The 25,964-nt window shown below is 46.5% G+C and overlaps 3 protein-coding genes across 3 annotated transcripts; 1 reads left to right on the top strand and 2 right to left on the bottom strand.

Annotated features, from left to right (window-relative positions):
- Positions 1-8,636: 8,636 nt before the first annotated feature.
- LOC124668201 (E3 ubiquitin-protein ligase AIRP2-like) lies at positions 8,637-11,947 on the top strand. The gene is made up of 5 exons (XM_047205373.1): positions 8,637-8,998; positions 9,207-9,375; positions 9,499-9,565; positions 9,661-9,886; positions 11,324-11,947. The coding sequence occupies exons 1-5, from the start codon at positions 8,919-8,921 to the stop codon at positions 11,532-11,534; spliced, it is 753 nt and encodes a 250-aa protein (XP_047061329.1). The 5' UTR covers positions 8,637-8,918; the 3' UTR covers positions 11,535-11,947.
- Positions 11,948-13,031: 1,084 nt separating this feature from the next.
- LOC124668502 (fructose-bisphosphate aldolase 1, cytoplasmic) lies at positions 13,032-15,779 on the bottom strand. Its single transcript, XM_047205627.1, has 2 exons — positions 15,646-15,779; positions 13,032-14,370 (listed from the first exon to the last, which is right to left on the bottom strand). Exons 1-2 carry the CDS (start codon positions 15,671-15,673, stop codon positions 13,322-13,324), a joined length of 1,077 nt encoding a protein of 358 aa, XP_047061583.1. The 5' UTR covers positions 15,674-15,779; the 3' UTR covers positions 13,032-13,321.
- Positions 15,780-20,362: 4,583 nt separating this feature from the next.
- On the bottom strand, positions 20,363-25,215 carry LOC124661155. The gene is made up of 14 exons (XM_047199013.1): positions 25,126-25,215; positions 24,478-24,533; positions 24,188-24,362; positions 24,004-24,105; positions 23,820-23,891; positions 22,992-23,108; positions 22,831-22,908; positions 22,245-22,307; positions 22,036-22,132; positions 21,737-21,815; positions 21,424-21,632; positions 21,082-21,227; positions 20,862-20,984; positions 20,363-20,725 (listed from the first exon to the last, which is right to left on the bottom strand). The coding sequence occupies exons 1-14, from the start codon at positions 25,213-25,215 to the stop codon at positions 20,579-20,581; spliced, it is 1,554 nt and encodes a 517-aa protein (XP_047054969.1). The 3' UTR covers positions 20,363-20,578.
- Between the last annotated feature and the right edge of the window lie 749 nt (positions 25,216-25,964).

The following is a 25,964-nucleotide window of genomic DNA, read 5'->3' as shown; positions in this document are numbered from 1 at the left end:
AGCAAACACAGGTTTGCGAGGACCAAACTCACACCAAATCCCCCCTACTTGGAAACCTCTGCCCTTGGTTACAAATGAAACCACCATGTTGTTTTTTTATAAACACGTGTTTAAACTATTTGCATCGCATCTGTCCTAACTAAAAACAGACATCTGACCGTGGCCAGCGAATTCAGCGATGGCGCGACCGTGCAGCACTTGTGCCTGCACAATTGTCCAATCGATAATCTCTCAAATAATTGTCCAATCAAACAGCAGGAACTTTGAGAGAGTTAGAAACAAAGCCGCGACCGTACCACAAGTCAGCGTTCCAACGGGAAAAAAAAGGAAAAAAAAAGGCAGAGGGTGAACGTGTCACACCTGAGCAGCATCCAGCAAAGGCTATGAAAGCTCGTTCGCCGACCAGAGCTTTTGCTTCCTACCCCGTCCACTCAACACCGTGAGCAGCTTCCGGAAGAAGAACGTCGGTATAGCGACCGATAGCTTCGGAAATGGTGAACGGAACCTGGGTGCGCGCGCACCCATTTACGATAAGTTCAAAAAAATGCGCGCGGCGTCCACGTAGCCCGGCCGGCTCGCGAGCAAGCTTGAGGCTAACTCGTTCAGACCCCAATCCAACCAACCACCACTGCCCGGTGCTCGCCCATGCCAGTGTACAGTACTGTACAATATTTTTCTGTTTGGTTGAGCTTGAAACTTGAAGGTGCCATGCTAATCTTCATTTTCTTGAATGAAAGGTCATGCTAATCTAGAACACGTGGACTCGTGGAGTGGACGTGGAGGAGAGGTACCGTACTCTACTCCTCTGGTGGTCTGATTCAAGTCTATGGTTGACCCGGCCGGAGCGGCGGAGCCTGCAAGGCTGAAGAAGCCAAGCGAGACGACGACGGTGCCCACTTGCGTGTGGCCTGCTTAGCTGCTCGCGCGAGTGACTCGAGTGTGACGCGGCCCCAAACCAAACCAAGCCAATGCCTGTAGCTGGTGCCCATCCGATCCGATTGGTTCTCCATCATGTAACCAAGCTAGGAAGAATGGAACAACGGTTAACATCGATGGCCATGATGATGATCATGGCCGTCATGCCCTTTCACCTCGTCTCCGAGGGCATAAGGTTACCAAGGCCGATCAGCTATTGCGTTCACTTAGAGTTTGAAGAAGTTGATGGCTAAAAATCATGCCGCTATGGCGAAAAGAGACAAGAAGAAGCGTATGGAAAAAGAGGTCGTAGCTGCCATCTACCTCAACCTCACGAAAAGAGGTAATTGAGATCCAATGGATGGACGTCGAGATTAAAAAGGCAGACGCCGAGGCTAAATTGCGTCACGCCGAGGCCAGAAGGATGGACGCCGAGGCCAAGACCCGTGCAGATGACAGAAGGATTATGCTAGCCGACTTGAGCAGCGTCCACGACGACACCAGAGCCTGGTTCATGAAGAGGCACGCCGAAATCTGCACGCGAGACTATGTCTAGCACCATGGCCTTTTTTTGGACTTCATATGCTCTTCATGCCTTGTTATTTCCCTTTTAGACTCCACTTTGTGCGGTAACATGTGCAAAGTATGATGAACTTATTTCAAACCTTAATTTGAGCTAATTTTAGACTATAATTTCGTGCAAATTTAAGCTAATTTCAGGCTACAACCTCTTTTCTGAATTTTCTGAAACTAAACTAGCCCGCGCCAGAAATGCGTCGGCTCGCTGGAGCCACCCCGATGCAACCGGACGCACGACCATTTCCACGTCTGCGGGCCGACGCAAACGAACGCTCGCGGATATTTTCACCGTCCAAAATGCGTCGCTCTGTTGGAGATGCCCTAAGAGCATCTCCACCGGCGGCGGACCCGATAGCGATTTGGGGCCGGCGTCGTTTTTGGGCTCGCACCGGTGCGCCCCAAACGGCACCAGCCATTTTTCGAGCCCAATAGAATCGCCAGCATCCCCGTGCCGGCCCCTTCGCTAAGAGCGCGAATCGGGCGCGCCGGCGCCTCGCGGAACGACGGTTTTCGCTGGTGGGGGCGCCTTGTCAGCGAGAGGACGCGACGGTTCGCATCGATCGCGACGCGGGAAGGTTGGTCGTCGGCGTTTCGCGGAAACCGAGGCGTCCACGACGGCAGCGACTGGCCATGCGGCGTCCAGTCGTCGTAAATGTGGGTAGTTGCCACCGCTATATAGTACGTACGCCGTCCACCACCGCCGCTTCATTCTCTCCTCTCCACCACCGCCGCTCCATTCTCATCTCCACATCAAAATGCCGCGTAGTCTGAAGACCACCTACTCGATGCTTGGCCCCAACGGCCGCGCGCTGCCTCCACCACCACCGCAGCCGGAGGCCGATGCGGAGTACAGCTCCGATGAGGACGAGGACCCACGGTTCGCGGCGTGGCACGAGGCCTACTTCGCAGACGATGAAGCAGAGGCGACGGGGGAGGCAGTGCAGTCGGGCGAGCCGCCGCAGGTCCCCGCTGACCCGAAGCAGGCGGCGATCCTCGCGTCGTTGAATGCGCAACGATACAAGCGGTTGAAGGAGGAGCAGCGCGAGTTCATCAACGACGCGTACCTCGAACACGTCCTCGAGATCTCGCGCCAGCGAGCGGTCACGGAGGAGGCGGGACGCCGCCTCATGGAGGCGGAGCGACAGAAGCTCGCAGAGCTCAACGCTCATCGCCACTACGAGGCGTTCGCCCGCCAGCAGGCGAGGCGCGCCAAGATTGAAGTTTCTCGGGAAAGGCTGGAAGCGCAGGGACAACGCCGCTGGCAAGCCTCTGCGACGCCAGCCGCCATGCTCCACCGCCAGATGCGCGAAGCAAGGGAGGGGAAGCGGGCACGAACGCAGGCGGCAATAGCGAAAAACGATGACGAGGCAGGGACGTCGAGCGCCCCAACCGACGGCTAGTAGATCAGGATTAAGTTTAAGTTTAGTTATGTTTAAATTCGAGCTACTTTTGTATAAATTTCGTATGAATTTGGATTTTTAAATATCATTTTAAATTTCAAAATCTATCGGGGCTGGCGTATGGGGACGCCGGTGGGGAAGTAGCATTTCCAAATAGAGAATGTTGTGCCGATGCCCCAAACGGAGATGCCGGCGGGCCGCCGGGCGCCTATTTGGGGCTGCCGGTGTCCCACAAGCACACCCGGAAAAGATGAGAGGCTGAATAGTAGCCCAGCGCAGCGTCCACGTAGCCTGGCCGGGCGGCTCGCGAGCAAGCTTGAGCCTCAAACTCGTTCCGACCCCAACCCAACCAACCACAACTGCCCGGTGCTCGCCCATGCCAGGGCACAGTACTGTACTTCTATATTTTTTCTGTTTGGTTGAGCTTGAAACTTGAAGGTGCCATGCTAATCTTTATTTTCTTGAATGAAGTGTATGGTTGACCCGGCTGGAGCGGCAGAGCCTGCAAGGCTGAAACAGCGAAAGATAGACGACGACGCTGCGTGTCAGCGTCTGGGGCTTGGCCACTTGCGTGTGTCCAGCCTGCTCGCGCGAGTGACTCGAGGGTGACGCGGCCCCAATCCGAAACCACGGGGCCTGTAGCTCGTGCCCATCCGATCCGATTGGTTCTCCATCCTTATCGTATCGCCGCGGTGCCGCCGCCGCATTCCCTCCGGATTTGGCTGCCCTTGCACTTGGAGCTTCCAGGCGGCGGTTTTGTTCCCTGCCGCCGCGCCCGTGGCCTCACCTGAGATCGATCAATCGTTCCATCCAACAAAATAGAAGAAAGCTCGCGGCCGTTGGAAGGATCGCAGCGTCCATTCCCATCTTCCGGCGGCCGTACGGGACGACGCTAAACAACATCAAGCAATTGGAGGTGAGGCCTACCCTCCTCCAGGCATAGCACTACCACACGCATCGGGAATCCCGATCAATCCACCGAGGCACTTGATCAACTCAAATACTCCGTATAGCGTACTCGTACTACTGCCTAGCCACCCCCCGGCGAAAACAATTCATAGTCAGCTGTTCCGAAAAGTGTATTTAGCACATGAGCACGTGCTCCTGATTTCTAAAAGTCATATTTTCTGGATTTCAAAAAATATGAAATTAAATACCCACATACATACAAACATTCTGAAGGTACGGTAAAATTTTTGGAGAAAAATATATTACATTTTAAGCTATACAAAAAAGACAAATTTCTGATAAATATATACCTCTATACGTAGCCACAAATTTTTTTTTTCTGTAGCTCAAAATACAATGTAATTTCTACCGAAACTTTGCACGAATATTCAGAACATGTATATGTATTCATGAAATAAATGTGATAATTTTTTGGAACGCAGAAATACAGTGTTTAAATATTTTAAAAACTGAAAGCACAGGTGCTCATGTGCACCAAATTTGCTTCGTTCCTCTTTCTTTCTTTTTCCCGATGAATGCAGCTGTCTTCGACCATTCGGGAATAATCTTACAAAACACCAACGGTCCAAAGCGACTTTCGGCGCGGCATGTCCGGGCGCTGCGGGGCAAAAGCCTAGGAAGAGCCGTCGGAGAAATGGCATGGCATGATATACTTGCATTCCAGGAGATAGGCGACGCGACGCGACCCTCGGCGACAAACAAAAACACACAGCATTGCGAGACCCTGCGAGCTGTCTCCCCCCAAGCACGTCAAGAATTTTTCAACTCTGGCTCGAGGGCAGGAACGCTTCTCCGTGCTCTGCGTACGGTTGCCGCTCTGATGCATTATGTGGCCGGTCATCAACTCATGATCATGGGTCGTCTCTTGGCTGAAATTTGAATATCGCCATCATCAGTAGTACGAGTATTTTAACATTCCAAACAACGATCGAAGCGGAGTATGTGAGATCATAGCTTGCCTCACCCAAAGACCAAAGTATTCTCTATCCCTCGTTCCTTTGGTCCCAAGTCACGGTCACGGGTCGGCGGCTGAGGCTTAAGCAACGACCAAGCGCCCAGCATTCTCACATTTTCCGTCCAAGATTCGCAATGATACTACTTGAAACAATTCCACTATTTCCGTATAAATATGTAAAGTTTTTCTTTGTTACTCCTTCCAGTCTGATTTTCTCAAGCCAAAGTTTGGCAAGTGTGCTAGCCAAATAAATGTAATTGAAACATTGGGCGTCACTAAGTGTGGCAAAAGTTGGAAAATTAAATCTATGCTAGATGGGTCCTATTTATAGTAAAGTGTGACAAGAATCAAACACTTACGAAATTGCCAAAATTGCCTGAAAACCAAACACCCTAGTATTATAGCAAGGAGCGAGGATAAGTTATATAACACAAAATTTATAACATTACAAAATTTAACATGTCAAGTATATAATAATATGTTTTTAGTATACTCACTCAAGCTCATAATTGTGCCATAATATTGTATGCAAGTCAAAATTTCTGAATTTTGACCAAGAATATAGAAAATAATTTATTTACAACATTGAATGCATATAATGTGAAATTATATTCGATGATAGTTATAATTACATAAATTTTGAATTTCATATGTTCATATTTTTATTTATATACAATGTTAAACTTTACAAGTTTGACTTTGACTAAACTTTATATCACCTCCGTCTAAGTTTATAGGACATGCATGTATTCCTAGGTCATCAAATTTGATAAATATAATATAAATTATAAATACATAAATTCTATACAATTGAAGTATAATGTTCGAATTTTCTAATGATATATATTTTGTAATATACATCTTGTATTATGCTTGTCAAATCGACGATCGAGGTATACAAGGCAAACTCTATACACCTAGACACATGTAGTGTGCAACATATTTTAGATAGAAAGGAGTATAACTGAGTATTAAGTTGGTCAAACTGATGATTTAGGATAGACGAAGAAATTAATTGTTAGGGCATCTCCAACGGGACGCCTGGGCCGAAAATGTGCCTGGCATGACCTCCAGCGGGGCGACGCAAATCCGGCGCATATTTGCGCCTGGAATGCGTCGCGGCGAACGCTGTACGGACGCCCCAAGTGACCGCTCGCTTCTCCATCGGCCCGCTTGGCAGAGAGCCTGTATCGAGGGTATCGCTTCCACGGCCATAGCTTCCGCGGTCTGCGCCGCAGCCTTCGCCATCAATGTCGTGGATGCCTCTTCTGCGTGTGACGAGCGGCGGCTGAGCTTCTGCGCCGCCTTCAATGGCATCGTTTGCCGCGCACAGCCGGCCTTAAAAGTCGACCGGCATAGTTCCTGCCATCGCCCACACCTCCACTCCCAACTCCACCGCAGCACCATGAGGAAGAATAAGAACGACTTTGAGGCGTCCGATAGCGGCACCCAGAAGGGGGAGGGGGCGGACGCAGAGGGTGCCGCTGCCCATCAGCGTGGGGAGGCTGATGCACGTGAACTGGACGTCGTGCGACGCCTGGGGGCGTGCAAATGGCTGTCCCTCCCGTGCCTGCGCGGGAGACAGATAGGAGCGCGGAGACCCGGCGAAGGAGGCAGTACCTGCCGCCGGACCTCCGCGTCGATCCCGTCTACGCCATCGACTCCGACAGCTGGCGCAGCTATCTCGAGTCCGAGAAGGATCCGAGGAGGAGGGCGAAGTTCCTGGGCGACAGGGACTTCTCCTTCGACCATCCACGGGTACCTCGTCATGGAAGACGGCAGGCGCCGACGCCTGCGCAGGACGACCACCACGACGACGACGGCGGCGACAATGACGAGGACTATAGCGAGGCGCTCGAGTACCACAACGAGGAGGCCAAGGACGACAGCGACGACTACATCGCGTGCATTTTCCAGGAATGGCAGTTGGTCATGGCGGAGGGCCGGAAGTTTGAGTACCCATATAACATGACGGACGACGAGATCGCGAGGCTCGGCCTCCTCGTCTGCGAAGTGGACCGACCTGTGCATCCGCCGCTGCTCCGGTATGCCACCGGCATCACGCCGCCGGGCCTCTTGGAGGTAGAAGCCCTACGATTGGCGTTGCAGGACTCGGCCACGCCACCGGTTCAACCGCCGCCTCCACCTCCGCCCTACAACCCGTGGGAGCCTCCACCTCCGGCCTGGGCTCCTCCACCTCCGCCACAGGCATGGGCTCCTCCACCCCCGCCACAAGCGTGCGCTCCTCCGCCTCCAGCACCGCCGGCGCGCCCGGCGTATGTTCCGTCGCTTCCCAACTGGCCCGTGGGTGGTACCGGAGCTCGTCGTGATCGACAGCGACGAGGAGAACCAATAGGCGCAGACGTTCTTAGGGTTTTTTCCCTTTCTTTTACTATGTAAATTATGTTTTCATGTTATAAAAAATAGAAATTCCAGAAAAAATGCGTCGTGCCGCCGGAGCCACCCCATACGAAAACGGAGAGCGATTTCGACCATTTGAGCCGGAGCAAACGAACGCGTGTGAATATTTTCGGACGCTGAAATGCGTCGCCCGTTTGACATGCCCTTGTACTAAACCAAATGTTTTGAACATAAATATCTTGGGAGGACAGGGGCCAGAAATCTAGGGTAAAAGGAATCTGAAAGGATAACATGATGAGCTTAGGCAATGCCCTCGTCCTCAGGCTCAGCTGACCGGTCCCAGAGCCATCCAGAAATATTCTTGATAGACTGATCTGAATGCGATAGCCTTTTTCTGTAGTGGGGATCTGTGGGGGCGGCACACCTGCGATGCGAGATCTACACAACAGTGCCAGTTTCCGTTGTTTGCCCATGCTCAGATATTTCACCAGTCAGTGAAGTGTACAAAAATGTGCATGACTTGTTGATACTGAAACTCGCACGCGACATAAACGGTAAAATTCTCTGACTGAAAACATAACTGACTCCTTGTCATGGCCGGTGAACAGTTGACTTGCTACAACAAGAAGAAAAAAAATTGCGTCATCACTAACAGCGACAGTACGGTAAGAAAATTAGTAAGTAATATTTGTTCTACGAGAATGATGTCTTCAGTTGAAATGGTACCTCCAGTCTAAATACTGTATGATTGAGTTTCAAAAAGATTCTGAATACAGACACCTCTCAGCATGGACTCCGTTGAATCACGCTGATAAAGAAAGTGGGCCCCAGGGAGGAACGGGCGGTGGGTCCCGGCGGGCTGGTGGTGGATAGGGCCAGCCAGCCACCTCCCCACCAAGACCTTTCTTTTCTGAATGTCATCTGCGCCCTCCTGCAAGGGCCTCATAAGGGCATGAGCAATGGAGGCAACACCCTTAGGGCTATGCATTGGGCATGCCCTAATCACCATCCATCATCAATCTATCTATCTACTCCTCTACCGTTTTTTCCACCAATCCCTTCCTTTCAACAATTCAACATTTTCAGTCCTAGCTTATTTTAGACATGCTAGCCTTGCATACTACTCCAAGAGTTATAATTTTCAAAGCTCAACAGAAAATTCAGCAGGCATGAGACTTTTTCAACAACAACAAAAAATTATGTGATGAAAATAATTAAGATGAATTTAAGATGAATATACATTTGGAAACAATATTGGAAACAACTAGATTAGGCTCATAACTGCTCCTCAATGCCCTCCATCATTTTCTCCCTTGCCTTATTTGTGTAGCCCTTCCCTCTCCCTTTGTCTCCTCCTCTTTCTTTATTCCCAAGCTTTTTTTCTAGCTTCCCTTCGGCTGCCAAGCAACCAAGCATGAGAAAACAAAACAAAGGCAAAGCAACCGCAATTTGCACAGGACATATCCTGCCCTCCCGTTATAAAACCAAGGGGACCGAGGCCACCAGGACAAAAAAAAGCCCCTCGCAGTTTCCCCCAAAGCTACTTCCCCTCAAACCCAAACCTGAGCGGCTTGCTTCTTCCTTCCTTTCTTGGTTCTTGCTTGGCCGCTTGTTGCTTCTTCCAGCCCCTCTCCTCCTTCCCCAAGTCTCTCTCTCTCCGTTGCGGTATACTTCAGCAGAGGACGGAAGTAAGCAAGAGGAAAGCACAGAGGTTGGCTTGGATTTCCTCAAGAGAAGTCATGTTTCATGGTGGCAGGCCTCTGTCCCTCAGGGGCTCTCTCAAGGCTCTTGAAGCTGATATCCACCACGCCAACACCCTGTAAGTTTAATTTGCTTCCATCTCTTTCCCCCTCATGCGCTTTTGATTCTGGAATTTCCTCTTTTTGTACTTGATTTCCCAAGGAAAAGATGGGAAAGGGAAAGGTTCCCCTTTTGTCTCTGACGGTTTTATGCTTATTTTGTGACATGTTTCCTGCAAATCTATGTTTGTAGACTTGTGCTGATGAATTCTCTGGTTATTTCTGCAGGGCGCATGCTATACACAGGGCCTATGGGGGCACCTGTGTGCAGATGAGGCTCTCCTACAGCTCCATGGCTCCAATCATCCTCAACCTTATCCAGTGGATGGACTGCAGCTGCTCCCTCTCATACACCCTCCCCAGCTACCTAGGCCTTCTTGAGGTGCTTGTCTACAAGGTAATATTGCATTCTAGTAGTATCTTGTTGCAGGTCCTGCAATTCATGAGCTGGGTCTCTTCTCCAGAAAAACAAATCTGCTCAGTGATAACGATGTTTATACATGATTTGGTTTGACTGCAGGTTTACGTTGACGGGGATGCGTCCATATCCACAATTGAAAGGCGAGCAAGCCTTAAAGAATTCTACGGTATGCAGGGATAGCACATAGTAGTTGAATAGTTCTTCTGTTTTATGCCTATATTTTGTTCTCAGACTGATTGTGCTGCTATCAATGGAATGCAGCTATAATATACCCGTTCTTGCAACAAATTGAGGAGAACGTCATGGAGAAAGAGTGCAAGGGGAAAGGGTGGTGCAAGGGGGACGGCGACAGCGGTGGCCGGAAGCTTTACGCCGATGACAAGGACGCCGAGAGAGAAGATGAGTGCGGCATTTGCTTGGAGACCTGCACTAAGATGGTCCTTCCCAACTGCAACCACGCCATGTGCATCAACTGTTACCGAGACTGGTAATTGCTTGCTCTTAGCTCCCCTTTGCTTTATCCGTTTGAGGCGTATTTGTTTAAGCACCGTGGGTATCTTTATCATTTATAGTCCCCATGTCACACGCTAGTATAGAAAATTGCTAGTGGCTGAAATGGATTCAAGATAAGGTTAATTTAATTGATAGGAGGTGAGGAATGGCTTAAGCAGCGACAGCTTTGAAATCACGGGTTCTAGCTATGCATTTGTACTGTGTAAAGATGTTATTGGTTCGGTTCTTTTTCAACACCGGTGCTGTTTGTGAGCTACTCCTACTCAGTACAATGTTAGCAGGGGTAGGGAGAGGGTAGTTCAACAACCCAACAGTAGTCTTGACCAAGGCAATTCTGCATTTCTTCTGCTCAGCAGCTCCATTTAGTCCAACTTAAGCTACATTCTCTCCAAAGATTGGAGATTTACACACTGCTGATTTGCTTTTGTTTGCAACACTCCAATCTGTAAGGATTGTTTTGAACTTTTGATTTGCTTATACCGCTGTTAGTTGCCTGGAACTTGCAGTGTTTCTTGCCCTGTACCCTCTACTGTGTTTGTCAACTAGTAGGGATTTCATATATAATCTAACGATCCAACAATTCCAATTTAGCTTGTAACATACTGTGTTCAAGACACACAGTCTGTTATCCCTTTAACTGAGTACTGCATTTGCTTGAGTTTAATGGACAGTTGTTGTACTTCGTACCATAGTTAACGCCCTGCAATTTGGAGTACCATAGACTATTTCATCTGTGGTACGGAAATGAGACAACCTGGAAGCTGCGGCCATAAATAAATACCAATACTGCATTACTAGTGGCAATTATCAACATCAAAAAATAAATCTGAAGGGATAAGTGCAAGGGGGTGTGGAGGACATCTACATGTGGCAATCTAATGCTAATGATGTTTCATTAGCTGGCAGATCATACTTGTGTACCAAGGCAAATGTTGTCTGCAAGTCAACCTGTGTGACATTGATTAAGCACATGCCAAGCTATCGTTATAATGATAATTTACTGCCTGCATCATTAGAATTTTGGGAAGCAGTCAATAGTTAAAGATTGCTTCAGATGCAGTTCGTTGCAATTTTAGCTATTGGCCTGGCATTTGGCTATCATCCTGCTAGTGACATGTCGCTAAATAATCCTAGACATTGGTGAGATTGGTGAGGTTATTAGTAATATAAAAAATAGAAGTCGTGTCTATCTGCTCCTCTTTGAGCATAAAAGCTTCCATTTGAGCATCAAATAATTGGCTTTCTTCAAAGCTAATTTGGCAATTTAGGGAGCTGGGTGGGGTTATGTATGGAGCAGATTATTGACCTTGAACTCCATTTTAACAATGTGAATGTATTCCATTATGTGTTCCTTTTCTGTTCCTACAATGGAAGTGCCATCAGACAGCAATAACATATATCATTATTGCAGGTATACAAGATCTAAGTCATGCCCTTTCTGTCGCGGAAGCCTGAAAAGGGTTCGATCCACAGATCTCTGGGTGCTCACCCGTGACGAGGACGTGATCGACACCGTGGCCCTGGAGAAGGAGAATGTGAGGCACTTCCACAGCTTCATCGACAGCCTGCCTCTGATCGTCCCCGACAACCTCCTGCTGGTCTACTACGACTACCTAGTCTAGCGAAGCTCCGGTTGGAACATGAGATAGCGAATGTACAAGGGTTTTCTGGCTGCCGACCATCCTCCTTGGATCGAGTCCGGCACTCGAAGCCGAAGCCGTCTGTCAGTCCGTTGCGAAGCAGCATTATTTTTAACACTGGCTTTGCGCAATCAATCGCATCGTTGTGGTAATAATAATTGTACAGAAAATGAAGTGTACTAAGTCTGGCATCTATGCCCTGGGCCCTGGCAAATTGCCAAGTTATTCAGAAATTACTGGTGTGGGGTATTTTGCTGCACCATTCGTCAATCTGTGTAGAGGAGTGTTCTGAAGCCTCCATCGTCCATATGTTAAACAACTCTATAAGATGAAGATGATTACCTGTTATTTCTTTGGGGTGGAATTAAAGTATGCACAAGTCTGTCATGTCAAAACGGTTCTCCTGGCTCCAGATCACCATATTCAAAAGTTTCCAGTTAACCATCGCATCATCATGAATCCAGAATAACCGCAGAAAAGAATCATTAGAGAACCGTTATAGTTGATAAACTTGAACTTGTGAAATGTCCATTTGCTCTTTTTTCTTCCAAGTTGTACTCAACAAGAGTCAGAATGTTTGACCCTGATGAGTTCCTCAGATTGCAGCTCGAAGCAGTCAACAGGGATATATCTACTCAGATATTGAAGTTCTTGGTTTGGACAATTGAAATGCAAGGTCTAGACTTTATTCATTGCCAAGGCTCCAAGCTGGTCACTCAACAGGCAATCTCTTCAATCAGAAGAAAGAACCAAACGGTGGGGATAAGTCAACTGTTGATGAGAACTTTTCATTTCATTAGTCAATCGCTGGGTAACGATTGTTCTCTACTCTGGAAAAATTGCTTCTTCAGAATAAAAAGGTGCTGGGTGTCTAACAGCAGCATAGTCAATCTGTGCAGTTCCAGAACATTAATGCACCAGATCAAAAATTCAAAAGGAATAATAAAGCGCACCAAGCAAAAAAAAATAGTTTGGAACTGTCCCGAAATTGATAAACTCTGGACGTGACTATGCTAAGCTGATGGTCACACACAGCAGCACAATCTTAGCGACAAGCAGAAACGAAAATCCCAGTGATATAGCGGTGCAGTGCACAAAGCCGGTTCTCTAGATCATAAGTTAGAACTGAACAACCAATTAGTCAACAAGAAATGTAGGATCGGATTAATCAATCGTTGAATCATAAGCTAAATCAATCGATCAACCACTCAATCAGAAGTTAAGACCTGACGATATACAGTATCAATCAATCAGTCCGAGATAATGCAAACACAAATTTTGCAATCAGAAGTGGGGAGAAGTTAAAAGAGTTGCAAGTTGGACAATTTTGAACTCTAACCGTGACCAAGAAACTCACAATCTAAAGCATCGTCCCATCAGGATGATCAGAAAAGAAAATCTCCGTCCAAACTAGTCGCACAAGCTAAGCTAAATCTGACGAGACCGATCGTAAAAAAAATACTGAAACCACAAGCTAAATAGAGCAAAATCAGACAGCCAGACATGATTACTCAGCATATAAAAGGGTTTTCCCATTGTTGCATCAAGCAGCAAAATTACAGGACGATAGAACAAAAACCAGCTGCTCCAATTTACGATACGCAGCACCTGAGTTACAGGCAAACATCAAAAAAACTACTACGGTATTATGAAAGCGAAGTTTCATATTATTAAACGAGGTTCGATATCCGAAGATATATAGGACTCAGAAAACCAAACAATAATACTGGTATGCAGGAAGGCCCAAACGGACCAGCGCCGAAGGCAGATCAGTACTTGTAGTCCTTGACGTGGAGGCTCTCGGAGGCGCCCTCACCAAGGGTGGCATCGCCCTGGTAGGTGCCGAGGGTGGCCTCGGAGTTGGCCTTGCACCTCACCAGGAAGGCCTTCTGGGCATTCGCCACGTTCTCCACCTTGCCACCCCAGGCCTTGAGGGTGCTCTGCTGGAGGGCACGCCCGAAGGAGAAGGACAGAGACCACGGCTTCTTGGTCTGGAGCTTGTTCATGGCGTTCAGGTTCTTGGTCGCCTCCTCCTCGCTCTGTCCACCAGAGAGGAAGACAATGGCAGGCACGGCAGGGGGGACAGTCCTCTGGAGGGTGCGGACGGTGTACTCAGCGATGACCTCAGGGGCAACCTTCTTGGCGTCAGATCCAGGGGTAACCATGTTGGGCTTCAGGAGGGTACCCTCGAGGAGAACATGCTGGTCGTTGAGAGCCTTGTAGCAGGCAGCAAGGACAATCTCGGTCACATAGGCACAGCGGTCAATGTCATGAGGTCCATCAACAAGGATCTCAGGCTCAACGATGGGCACCAGACCATTCTCCTGGCAGATGATGGCGTAGCGAGCAAGGCCCTGAGCGTTCTGGTCAATGGAAAGCTGCGATGGCTCGGTGGCGCCGATCTTGAGGACAGCACGCCACTTGGCGAAGCGGGCACCAGCCTCGTAGTACTTGGCGCAGCGCTTGCCGAGGTCATCAAATCCCTGGGTGGTGGTCTCCCCGTTGGTTCCAGCGAGCTCGACGGTGCCCTTGTCCACCTTGATGCCAGGGAGGACATTGGCCTCCTTGAGGACCTCGACGAAGGGCTTGCCAGCCTTGGTGCTCTGGTAGAGGGTCTCCTCGAAGAGGATCACACCACTGATGTACTGGAGGGCACCAGGGGTGCAGAAGAGGAGCTCACGGAGGGCACGGCGGTTGTCCTCAACGTTCTCGACGTTAATGCTGGCGAAGCGCTTGCCGATGGTGCCAGTGGACTCGTCCGCAGCGAGAATACCCTTGCCGGGGGTGCCGATGTAGGCAGCGTTCTTGATGAGCTCATCTGCAGGATAACCAACATCAGTATTACAAGCAAGCATCACTAATACAAGAATTGCAATAGGAAATCAGATCTGATGAATACTGCTACATATTCACAAAACTACAGGCAAGTTTAATGTATGAAACCAATCACAACATTTAGCTAACAGTAAAGCATGCAAAAAAATCCTGCTTCCACAAGTCACAATTTTAAATTGTATCTAGTAATATCTGAAAAACAGGATATAGTTAAGGGCAGAGGCAATTAAGGATAAACATCACACAACAGATAAAACAATTAGGCCTTGGGACCATATAACCACTGCATATTGCACAGCAAGAGAAACTACAAGAATCGATGCAGATCTACTTTTACAGATGCAGCTTTCACAAAAAAATTATGGTGAATCAAGACAGCATTGTCTACCAACTAAACAAAAATTAGTCACACAGAGAGGATCTGAATGCTCAATTTATGACATTTGCTTAGGAATACAAACATTGACTGTTTGCTCCAACAAAAGCTGAAATAGAACATGCATGAAAGAAACGTCTGAATTCAAGTAAAATTCCATGAGTAAATGATTGTCTCATGGCAAGTCCCAAAGGTTAATTGCAGCAACGCCGCTATCAAGGACAATGGAATATGAGACCGCCTTTGGAAGGGCAAATACCAGCATCCAAAGGCTTATTTTCTGACGTTTGCCTAGGAATATACAAACATGGGAGAGTTTGCTCATCAGGCAAAAGGACTCGGATGTCCTTCCGTCAACACTACAATAAGATGCCTAACGCAAAGAAAGAAACTACAAAAACAAATTACCCTACCAGCAGGAACCAGGCTGTGCTGACAAACGATCAGAGAACTTCATATCAAGCTATGATGTTTGCACAACAGAAGATTTGGATATAAATTATAACTTGTTAGCACTTAACAGTAGCATAAGTTACAGAATTACAAGCATGGTAAGCATAATCCGATGCAAACCGTGATTCCTACAGAATTAGCAGCATGCAACGCACCATCTGATGCGACTCTACCAGCCCGATCTAAATCACAACGCCAAAAACAATCGGAAACCAACCTAACCGCTACCAACCAAAGCAGATATAACCCGCCAGAACGTACGGATCCGAATCAACACGTACGGATCTAGCAGATCATGGAAAAAACTGAAAGATTTTCGAGCGGAGCACAGCTAGATCTAAGCATAGGGAACATCGAAACAACAAACAGATCTACTACGCAGGAACAACGACGACGAGATGCATAGGGAGAGGGGGAGATGGATCGTACCCTTGTACTTTCCGCAGTAGGCCGACATGGTGGAAGCTTGGGGATGGATTGCTCGGATGAGATTTGGAGGTTGGCAGGGGAGGCGGCTGGCTGTGGAGGAATTGATGATTAGGAGGTGCCGGGTGGTGGTGTTTATAAAGAGGGCTCGGCTTGGACGAGGGGAAAGAAATGGATCCGATCTAGGTGCGCCTCCGCCCGCAAGAAAGAACGGAACCATGTGCTGGCCCTCCCGCGGCCCCTGGTTTTCTGTCTATTTCCGCAGATGCCCTTGCGGGAGCGCCGCTCTTTGGGAGGTGTGTTTTAAAAATAGGCAAGTCATTATTTGTAGTATATCTTTTGAATTTGAAGAAGGAAATACATTAATACTATTTTACGTGGTATTTAAAATCATTTTTCTGACAGATATTGAAAATCATTGTATGGTGGTTTTACATATGTTTATGCACCAACTACTCCCTTTGCGCGTGTAGAATATAAAAGTAAATGTTGATAGATATTGCATATCATACCAAAGATACTCGCTGGTTCATTATAGTGAGAAATCACCCGGAAACTCAAAATAGAGGGCATGCTCCACGCAACCTTTTTTAATATAAAATAAAGTTAAAATAAGATTTTGAAGTTTTAATAACATTCTAAATTATATTTTGCTGTCTAGTCAATGATATATACAATTAGCGTACAAAATATCAATGCGATATACTTTATCTTTTAAATATGTTTTTTTGAATTTTTCAAACTAATGGCTCATTGGAGCTCGGCATCCATTTTTTGCGCTCGTGCATCACCTCGTATGTGCACCTCCATCATGAAGCAACTATCGATGAAATGGGGAAATGCATTATGAGCTTTTCTTCGTCCACAAACCCCTTTGAAGTCCTAAGTTTTCAAGAATACTTACCATTGATACAAGTCAAAAGTATGGCCGCATCATTATAACGAGAGCTGGAAACATTGTCAATGTTCAAACTGAAGGGCTCCCTGTAACCCGGGAGCCATTTTTCACCCGTGTGCATCACCTCTTATGTGCACCTCCATCACGAGGCAACTACCGATGAAATTGGAAAGCGCATTGTGAATTCTTCTACGTCCACAAGCCCCTTTGTAATCTATAAGTTCTCAAGAATACTGCTCACGTTTGATACATATCAAAATTATGGCCGCATCATCATGGCGAAAACTTGGAACGTTGTTGTCGACGTTCATTCTCCCAGCCGGCTAGCTTTACTCTTTCAGGTTGGTTGGTGTTGTTATAGTTTATAAGAAGTGGGGCATCATCCTTAAAAAGTAAAAAATAATAATTAAAAGAAAAGGATATGCGCCTTGTAGACGAATCAGGATTCCTTGATGCTACTCTATTACTGTTAGGTGTGCACTTACGTGTTAAAGTCCACCCGTGCAGGACCCCGCCGCGGTTTCGTCGCGCAAGAGACCCGAGATAGGACGGCCGTCTTCCGTAAAACCGTCGACGCGACGCCAAAACCTGGACGGCTGGACGCCTCTCTCCCGTTCCGGCTGCCGCCGCTTTCGGTTTCCGCACTGCACGCGTCTTTTTTCTTCCAGCGGTCGCCCACGGTTCCCTCCGCTCCATCCAACCCCGATCCAATGAGCCTTCTCATTTTTGCTTCTTCGCATATCCCTATCGTTTCACCCTACTGCGCTGGTGCGCTCGTCTCCTCGTGACGACTCGACGCGATCACCTTTTCTCATGGTTCCATTCCACGGGCAACACCAACAGGTGGCGCCACTCCATGGTGTGAGATACCACGGCTAAAGGAAAGCAGCAAAGGAAGGGGGCAGATGATGGAATCCGAGCATCATCGGCGAAGAGAACATTCCAGGTAGGAACATTCTTAGATGCAACCGACAGTCTTCGGTGGCGGTGGTGACGGCATTGCTGGCCGGACCTTCTCCGACGTAAGGGCATCTCCAGCGTCGCGAGGTGGTTCAGATTAGTCAATATGCACAAGAGGACATGAAGACCGCACGCGGATCGTTCCCCCAACAGGGACCAACCGCCCGTACGCATTTGGCGCGTTACCCCGCTGTGCTTGTCTTCTGCGCCGCACGCCATCAGTGGCGGCCGCTTGGACTCCCGCATCGACATCGATGTCACGCCGCTTCAACTCATGCGCTGACATTGACGAGGGACGCTTGCACGCCCTTTCTAAGCCGAGCAGTCGCACCTGTTGTTGCCACTTCCAGCCTGATCTGCTTCTCAGATCACCTGCAGCAAAGCAAAGCATTGCGCAAGCATTGGTCGTTGAGGAAGCGCCGTAATGACCACAAGGCGGGGTCAATGCGTGGAGGCGGCCATCGCCGCCAGTACGTCCTCGTGGACATGGCGCGCTAGCTTCCAAAGGTGGGGATAACAGCATTGTGGCCCGACGTCAACCTGCCCGGCGGCCGGCACCTCAACACGCAGAGGGTGCCGGTCCCGCCTATGCCACGGGAATGCCCACCATTGTGCTAGGAAATCCATCGTCGTCGGGCCATTCTCCTGGCCGATCCGTGGCAGGCGCAGGGCCTTGCCTTCACCCTGGAATCCAACGCGTGGGACACATTCCCCGAGCGGGAGTTCAATCCTTGTCGCCTTCCTTGATGACACCGAATAGTCGTCATACGAGGAGGTCCTCGAGGAGCCGCAGGTGGGCAGTGACGACATCCCTAGCAAGGAGCCCTACGGCGTCACCCTCAGCTACCTCGTCCTCCTTGCCTGCGAGGGCTATCAAGAAGGAGGAGGAGCTCACCATTCAGTCGCCAGATCTATATACGATGAGGGTGCCTCGGCCTGGCCATCACCTAGTCCAAGCTGCATACTTGGCTATGTGGGACGGCCTCGCTATTCGGCTACAGGAATCGACATTGGCACAGGACGGCCGGCCACACCGCCGATGACTCCACCGCACCAAATGTCACCATGGGCATGCGCCAACACCTCTGGCATGAACGGTTGAACCTCCTACTCCGCAGCTGAACTGGCCATGGTCGTGGTTGCAGTAGGCCAATAATCTAGCTAGGGTTCTATTTTGTTTTTATTTATGTTCTTTATTCTTTTTTGCCCTATCCAAATTATGTTTTTAATACTTCCTCCCTCTCACGAAGATGATCTATCTAGATACTAATTAGCATCTAGATACATCTAAATTTTGATAGATTTTAAACAATCTTAATAAAACAGAAGGAGTACATAAAATGTTATTGAGAAAATATGCGCCAGGCCGCAAGGTTTACACCTGACCAAAACGGACCAGTACAGACACGGCCTCAAATCTGTGTTGCCAACTTAAATGGAACTAAATGGACACATTCCTATTCAAAACAGGACAGCCCGGTGAAGATGGCTAAGAGCAAGTACAATAGAGTCCAGTCAGCTGGCTATAAGACATTAAATAATATATTTTAGATGAGTTGGAGGAGAGAGAAGAGGAGAGAGAAGGGAGGTGAGGCTACTTATGCGAATAGCAGCTCTTGCACGTGCTTCCTAGGCACGCTTGTGAGAGTGAAAGGTGGGCGCGTATATTAGGAAAGTATTACATTCTTATAGCCAACTATCGTATGCGTATTGTGTATATGATGACTACAAATGATATGACATCTTGTTATAGCCAACAGTTGGCATCTATTGGAATTGCTCTAAAGCGACGTCACCATGCACGCGGCCCAGCTCGCCGGTCACCGTCACAGCTTCGAGAGTGTTACGGGTTCTACGGCTTCTAGACTGGAGAGCATATCGGTTTCCCCGTATGCGTGCTGTGACAGCGGCATCGCGCAACAGACGAGCAGAGCTGTAGCTAGTCAGGATGTGTGTGTTCCGATCTCCCCGAGGGTCACATCGGTGAGACGTAGGGCTTGAAATGGACGCTAGTGCTCCTCTCCCGTTACAAAATTAAACAGTCTCTCTCGGCGGCCGGCTCAAACACGACGGCCGACGGAGACTCCGAGTTGAAAATAGGATGTCTTGGATGGTCACTTGTTCGAGGGAGACGCCTGCTTGAAAACGGTGTGAATATTACTGTAATAATGATGATGTTTTCAAATGGATTATCATCATTCGAGCGAGACGTCCGGTTGAAAATGGAAGGAATAATTGGGCTTTTCTATGCCTTCCTTGGGAGGACATGATCAAATGTGAGTTTGCTTCTCTTATCATTTTATAAACTGAAGAGACCCGAGAATGTGGCGACATCAAAACTCTGCTCGACATCTAGCTTCTCTTATAGTACTGTTATTGTAGGTTGACAAGTCAACTGATCACGTAGTTAATTTGGTCTATATTCTGTTTTGGGCTGCTACGATGTGGAAATGTGATAGAAAACTGTCATCGAAGAGGGCCATCTAGAACTTTTCTAGTCTTGCTTATCAGCTGGAGCAAGAAAACTTTGAAGTTGCCTCGTGATCTTTATATGCATATCAATCGATTAAGATATTCAACACTACAGCTGCATATGCTGTAGGAAGGAGGAACCGAATGTGTGATCTAATAAACTTCTTTTAAAATGCAGTCAGAGAAAACACATTTTAATTACGCAAGATGGCCGACAGATACAACATCCATCTACTCCCTCTGTCTCACAATATACAACGTTTTGGCAAGCTAAAACACTTTGCTAAAAGATTCTATATTGTGGGATAGAGGAAGTATCATACTGCAGTTGCTTCCTTTTCCCAGATTAAACAGAACAATGCGAATATAACATGATCAGAGCAAGGAGGATAAACCAATATGGAACATTTCACTTCTTCAATCAACCCCTCACATGTATCTATGATGTTACAGGAACTGTGAGCTGCAAACCTTTGATGATGCCTGGACACTGAATCCACTAATAAGAATGAGAGCCCTACCAATCAATAAACAATCAATAGAACAAAAGAAGAAGAAAAAAGGTGTACAACATGACGCCCCACAAAAATTTCTGGTTTTGCTTTCTTATATATCGTACTTCTTCGGCTGGTGCCATTGCGCTAAGCTTATGGACAGGTAGCTTAACCACGACTTCCCAGGAGGGCATGTCCTCTTGCCATATAGATGCTTCCCTCCAAGATCGGTGTACTTGGAACTGTTCTCCCTTTCAATCTGCACAACCATAGTAACCAAGTGAGGCATAGAGGAACGAATAAGGTTACCACGCGCATTTTTTACCATAAGATTGCAAAGGAGACGGTAATATCTTTAGAAGTAAAAAAATTGAAGCTTGGACTCTGTTGCGTACCTTGTGAACTTTCCCATCTTTCAGATAGTACCTGATACCAGACCAATTAATTGATTGGGAGAAATGAGACCGGAATGCAGACATAGGGTAGAGGAAATTGTCTACTAACACAGCAACAAACACCTGAAATTAAAGTCAACCAAAAACATAGTTTAGTAAATGATGACCACATCAAACCAAGGTCTCTAAAAGAAATCACTGCGTTGGAAGAGACACTCACAAGTCCCCAGTTATATGAACGAAGGGAGTCCTGCTGCCCTTCTGGAGATAACATATTGCAGAGTTGAATTTCCACTCTCGTCAAATTCCACATCGAAACAAGTTCAGTGAGGGTGCATACTAACAAGAAGCTCACTAGTTTCAGACCTGGAAGAACATGCCACGACATGATAGAAGTTGAGTTTGGGCAGGAAGAGGTGAGAGTTTCAATGATTAGGAATCTAGATACAGCAATATGCAGATGTAGAAGACCCCATAATTAAATACAGTTCTTTCTATTGATTTTCCACACAATAACACTACATGTGCACTGATGCATATCAGAGAGAGACAGGGCACTGACCACAAGATGACTCAGCTGCTTCCTTTACAATTCCGCTGTATGGTGCTCTAAGAGTAGTCGCAATATGTACCAAAGCCATGACATATGGACAAACAAATCCCCATGACAAATAGCAATGTACTCCAAATAGTGCACGGTTCATTATCCAGTTAACCTTTGATACATACGATTCAAGTACAAAAGTTTGTTTCCTTAGATAATTCCAATATCTGCATGAACATGACATGCATATCAAAAGTTATATTAATCAAGATTCAAGAGGCATAAAATTGTTTTTATTGAATGCGGTGAGATGCATATGTTTCCAATGTACCTGGAGAAGCTCAGATCACTTGCAAGAGGGTGGGGAAATACAGCAACAGGTGGTGACCATATCAGTCTTTTATGTTGCCCTATAAAAGATGCACTCAAGTTACTTACAGGGAAAGTTGTATTCCAAATGCATCCACAGAGAATTTTAGGCAAAAGCCAAAACATCAATGAAGAAAAGGATAATGACTGCTATGCGGTGACTTTAGCGTATAACATAAAGTTAAAATTGTGTACATTCTCAACACTAATGTTCCAATGTTATACTGCAGAAAAGACACTATTCCTTGCTCAGAACATTACCAGCTATTGCAGCCAGGGTCATATCATCTGAGTAACCACCATTTTTCAACCCAGTGACTAAACCATACAGGTCTTGACGGAAATCATCAGCATGCATCTAAAAATAAACTTGTATTAGCAACAGTACAGGATCAAATCAAAGTTTATAAAGAGCAAGAGCTGGGAGCTTTTTTTTTCATTGGAGAAGACATGCAAACGTAGACATTTACCATCATACAGCCACCCCACAAAAAGAAAGTCTGCCCACCAGTTGCAAATCCCATTGAACAAGGCTGCAATATGACTGTATCAGTAAATTGCAAGGCAGGTACATGAGAAAAATAAGTACAGTGATGTACAGAGATAAAATAACTACCTAACTAACATTGAAGAATAGATTGACACAATTAGATGTGTTCACCAAAAGACATAATGAAGCTCACAATATGAGCACCTTATTACATAAACTTCTAGCATAGTACATAAACAATCCTATCAATGAACAAAGGAACAACAACAATATCAAGTGTTCAGATAATATTACAGGACTTCCTTCATGTTTATGAAACTACAGAGTCAAATATATCAACAGAGGTAAGCAAATATCAATCATACAATCTAAAAAAACTGCAAAAAAAAGGTAATTGAAAGACAATGAAGAAGTTTTTTATCCATAAGCTAGAGTGTTCGTATTGTTCAGAAACCAAATCGGTCATCTACAACATAATGTAAATTTGCATTTTGCATTACAGTGACGTCCTGTTCTATAACGAATAACTTTGAAGGACAATTCATTATCATCAGAAACCAACATACCATGTGATACTCATATATGCAATAGCTTCCCAAGCTGCCAGAAGGTAAGTCAAGGGGGTATCCAGTTTGGATAAATATCTGTTATGTGCAAGAAGAATGCCCTGTTAGGGAGGTGAAGAGGAAAAGGGATAGAGAGAGGGAGAGTGCCACAAGAAGAACACCTCAGGTCTCTTCTCCATTTCTTTTGTGAGAGCTCCAACTGTCCCAGGATGCAGTCTGACATCATCATCCAGAAATAGAACATATTTGGTGTCCTTGTGCATCTTTTCAACACCAATCTGTTTCAGTTGCATGAATAAGAAATCATTACATTTGGCACCTCAATGGGCTTATTTGGTGAACAGATAATAAGATCAAAGATAGTCGTATGATAGCTCCAGAAAATTTGGAATGTCTTTCCTCGAGTTCAATGGCACCATCATGGAATGACAATGCACAACTCGAAAAGGTTACAGTTTATCAATTTTTTAGGTTCCTTAGATTGATATGAAGAGTTAGGATGTAAGAATGTAAGAGAATGTATCTATGGACAGCCCAAATGTATATTACCATGAATCATCAATAACAACTCCGGCCTACAAAAATGATAACAATTCGAATCCCAATTTCCCATGCACTTTATATGAAGGTGTGCATACAAAGTCAGCCCAGGCAAATTCAGTCATGTTTTTTCTCTCAAAAGTTTAGGCATTTTTACTTCATCTAGAATTCTAGATATAAAAGCACTTTCTTTATCAAGCCAAAGAGGTGGGACAAATCTAGTGTGTACTTGTTCGATAAAATATAATCCTATATTTCCAATGAAATTTGAGCACAATCTGACAATTTTGTTAGCAAAAAAAACATCAAACAGGCCAGGGGGGCTCGGTGACCCCTGTCTAACTCGACTAGTGTCAATAATTATGCAATCATATGGATGAGTTAACCAGAACATTCAACTTTGCGAAATATAAAAAAAAAGACATGCAGGAATGAAGTCCTTTACGTACTAACTGATTGTGAATTTTCTGGCTACACGTTGTTGAAAACCCAGCTACAACCACCTTTGCTTCCAGTTTGTCCTGAAAATTATATAATTCAAAAGGGTTACAGCTGATGTAGAGAGATATAAACAAATGAGATGAACTACTTGGGACAATAAGATGATTAACTAGTATCAGGTCTTTCAATTACCTTGTACTCTACGATCAAACGGGAGACGGCACGATAAGCTGGATCGTCTTGGCTTTCTACTACAAACAGGAATTCCAACGGTCCACCATAAAGAGAAGTAATCTGTATTTTTTTAACGAGGGTCAATAGCAAAATATTATTAATACTATACGAATGAATGGTACACAATGCAGTCTGGCTGTACCTGAGTTTTCCAATTTTGCAAATTGTGTTCCCCCAATCCCTTCAAGGGCATGATAACAGAGACCCTAGGTAATCTCTCCTGGACAGAGTGCTCAAGCTCATCTACGTCATCACAGAGAAATGCAAAACTATGTCCATTCGCCATTTTGCGCCTCATCTTGCGTATCTCCCTTTTTCTGGTAAGGAAAGCATCGGTTGCAAAATAAATCAGTTGCTGCTGGTTTTCTGGCCTTGAAAACATAGCGAAGATATTTATGATTATGCGAGTGCTTTTCAGAACGTCTGCGATACCTGACGAATGAAGCAAGAGCCCAGCCAAGAGCAAGTAGTAAGGCGATACAACACCCCTACAAAAATTGTGGGAAACTGCATTAGAGATCAGCATCAAGCTACAGTAACAATAAAAGTAAAAGATATAAATTTAGTGGCAAAGTACTCAGGAAAAATTTCATCTTTAACCTAGTCTAGAGGATATATTACATGTCATGTTCTAAACTACTAGGTCAATTACCCAGACGGTAGCACATCACGCATTCAAAACAAGAAAAGTTGAGATCGACATTGCTTGTCCGAATGAAACTGACAAGACGATAAATCTTATGCTCCTACACAGGTATCCATTGAGTATGGATAGATTTGCCAAATCATATCGCCAGCCTCCAATTGCAACAGTCCAGAAGCAGACACAAGTTGCTGTTTACCACTGTGATGAAAGTGAAACACCGCAACTCCTCCCACGTTAACTTCCAACAACTGGTACGGGGAGGAAAATTCTCCGCCCAGAAATTACTAGTAGAGTAAAAACGTTTGAAAGAAAAGAAAAAAATCCGCGCTTTCCGCGGCTCCCAGGCAATTCCGCGTCCGGCGGCGGGGAATCCACCGAAATGCGGAGCGCAGGAGAGGAGGGGGCGAGGGCCTCCGTGGGGAGGCGGGTCTCACCTGGATCTGGAAGTACACGGCGACGGAGCTGCAGAATGCGCGGCTGGCGGCGGCGAGCATCGCGTCGGCGGCGGCCTCCATCGCCGCCATTGCCGCGGCGGCGTCCCCTCCCCTGCGCCGCGGCGGGGCAACTGCCGGAGCTTCTGGAGGAGGAGGGGGGACGGAGGGAGCCCGAGAAGCCGGGGGCGAGGTGGTCTCGTCTCTGGCTGGATCTCTGTGTCTGTCTTGCCTGAGCGGTAAGAAATCGAGGCAGCAGCAGCTCTAGGGTGCCCGTGGCGTGCGAAATTTGTATCTGTCTTGCCTGCGTACTGCTGTTGCTTGACGTGCGGTTCCTGGGTTTAATCTGGGCTCGCTGGTCTTCGGGATTAGGGCTCTGGCGGCCCTACTCCCCAGATTGCTTCTGCGTCTGGGCCCCACCTTGTCCCAACATTTTGAATTGGGGCTGCTACGGGTACACAGCATCCATAGTGTGACTTAAAATGTATAATTAGTCTAAAAAAACTAAAAATGTATAATTCCAAAATGTCAAAAATATGTTGTGTGTGTTTCACTTTGTCACTCCTGTGTGTTTCACTTTATTCGATCTAGAGAAAATTTTCTGCTTACCCGGTAAAGTCGGGTCATTTGATTAAAAATAGAAGAAAGACCGAGTTGAGATTGTCACCATACATGCCACGAAAGGTTCCATCTTGCGCCTGAAATTTCTTTAAATATACATATGAAATATGCACAAACACATGCAACCGAGCACACATGTATATAAAACACTCATTGAGACAAGAGCTGCAAATGGAACATGGTTAAAATGATGAAATTTGAAAGATCGAGGGTTGTAAATA

This window comes from Lolium rigidum, chromosome 6, assembly GCF_022539505.1.
Source record: "Lolium rigidum isolate FL_2022 chromosome 6, APGP_CSIRO_Lrig_0.1, whole genome shotgun sequence".
Lineage (NCBI taxonomy): Eukaryota > Viridiplantae > Streptophyta > Magnoliopsida > Poales > Poaceae > Lolium > Lolium rigidum.
Note: the sequence above shows the minus strand (reverse complement) of the source record. Positions and strands in the feature narration are given on the sequence as shown.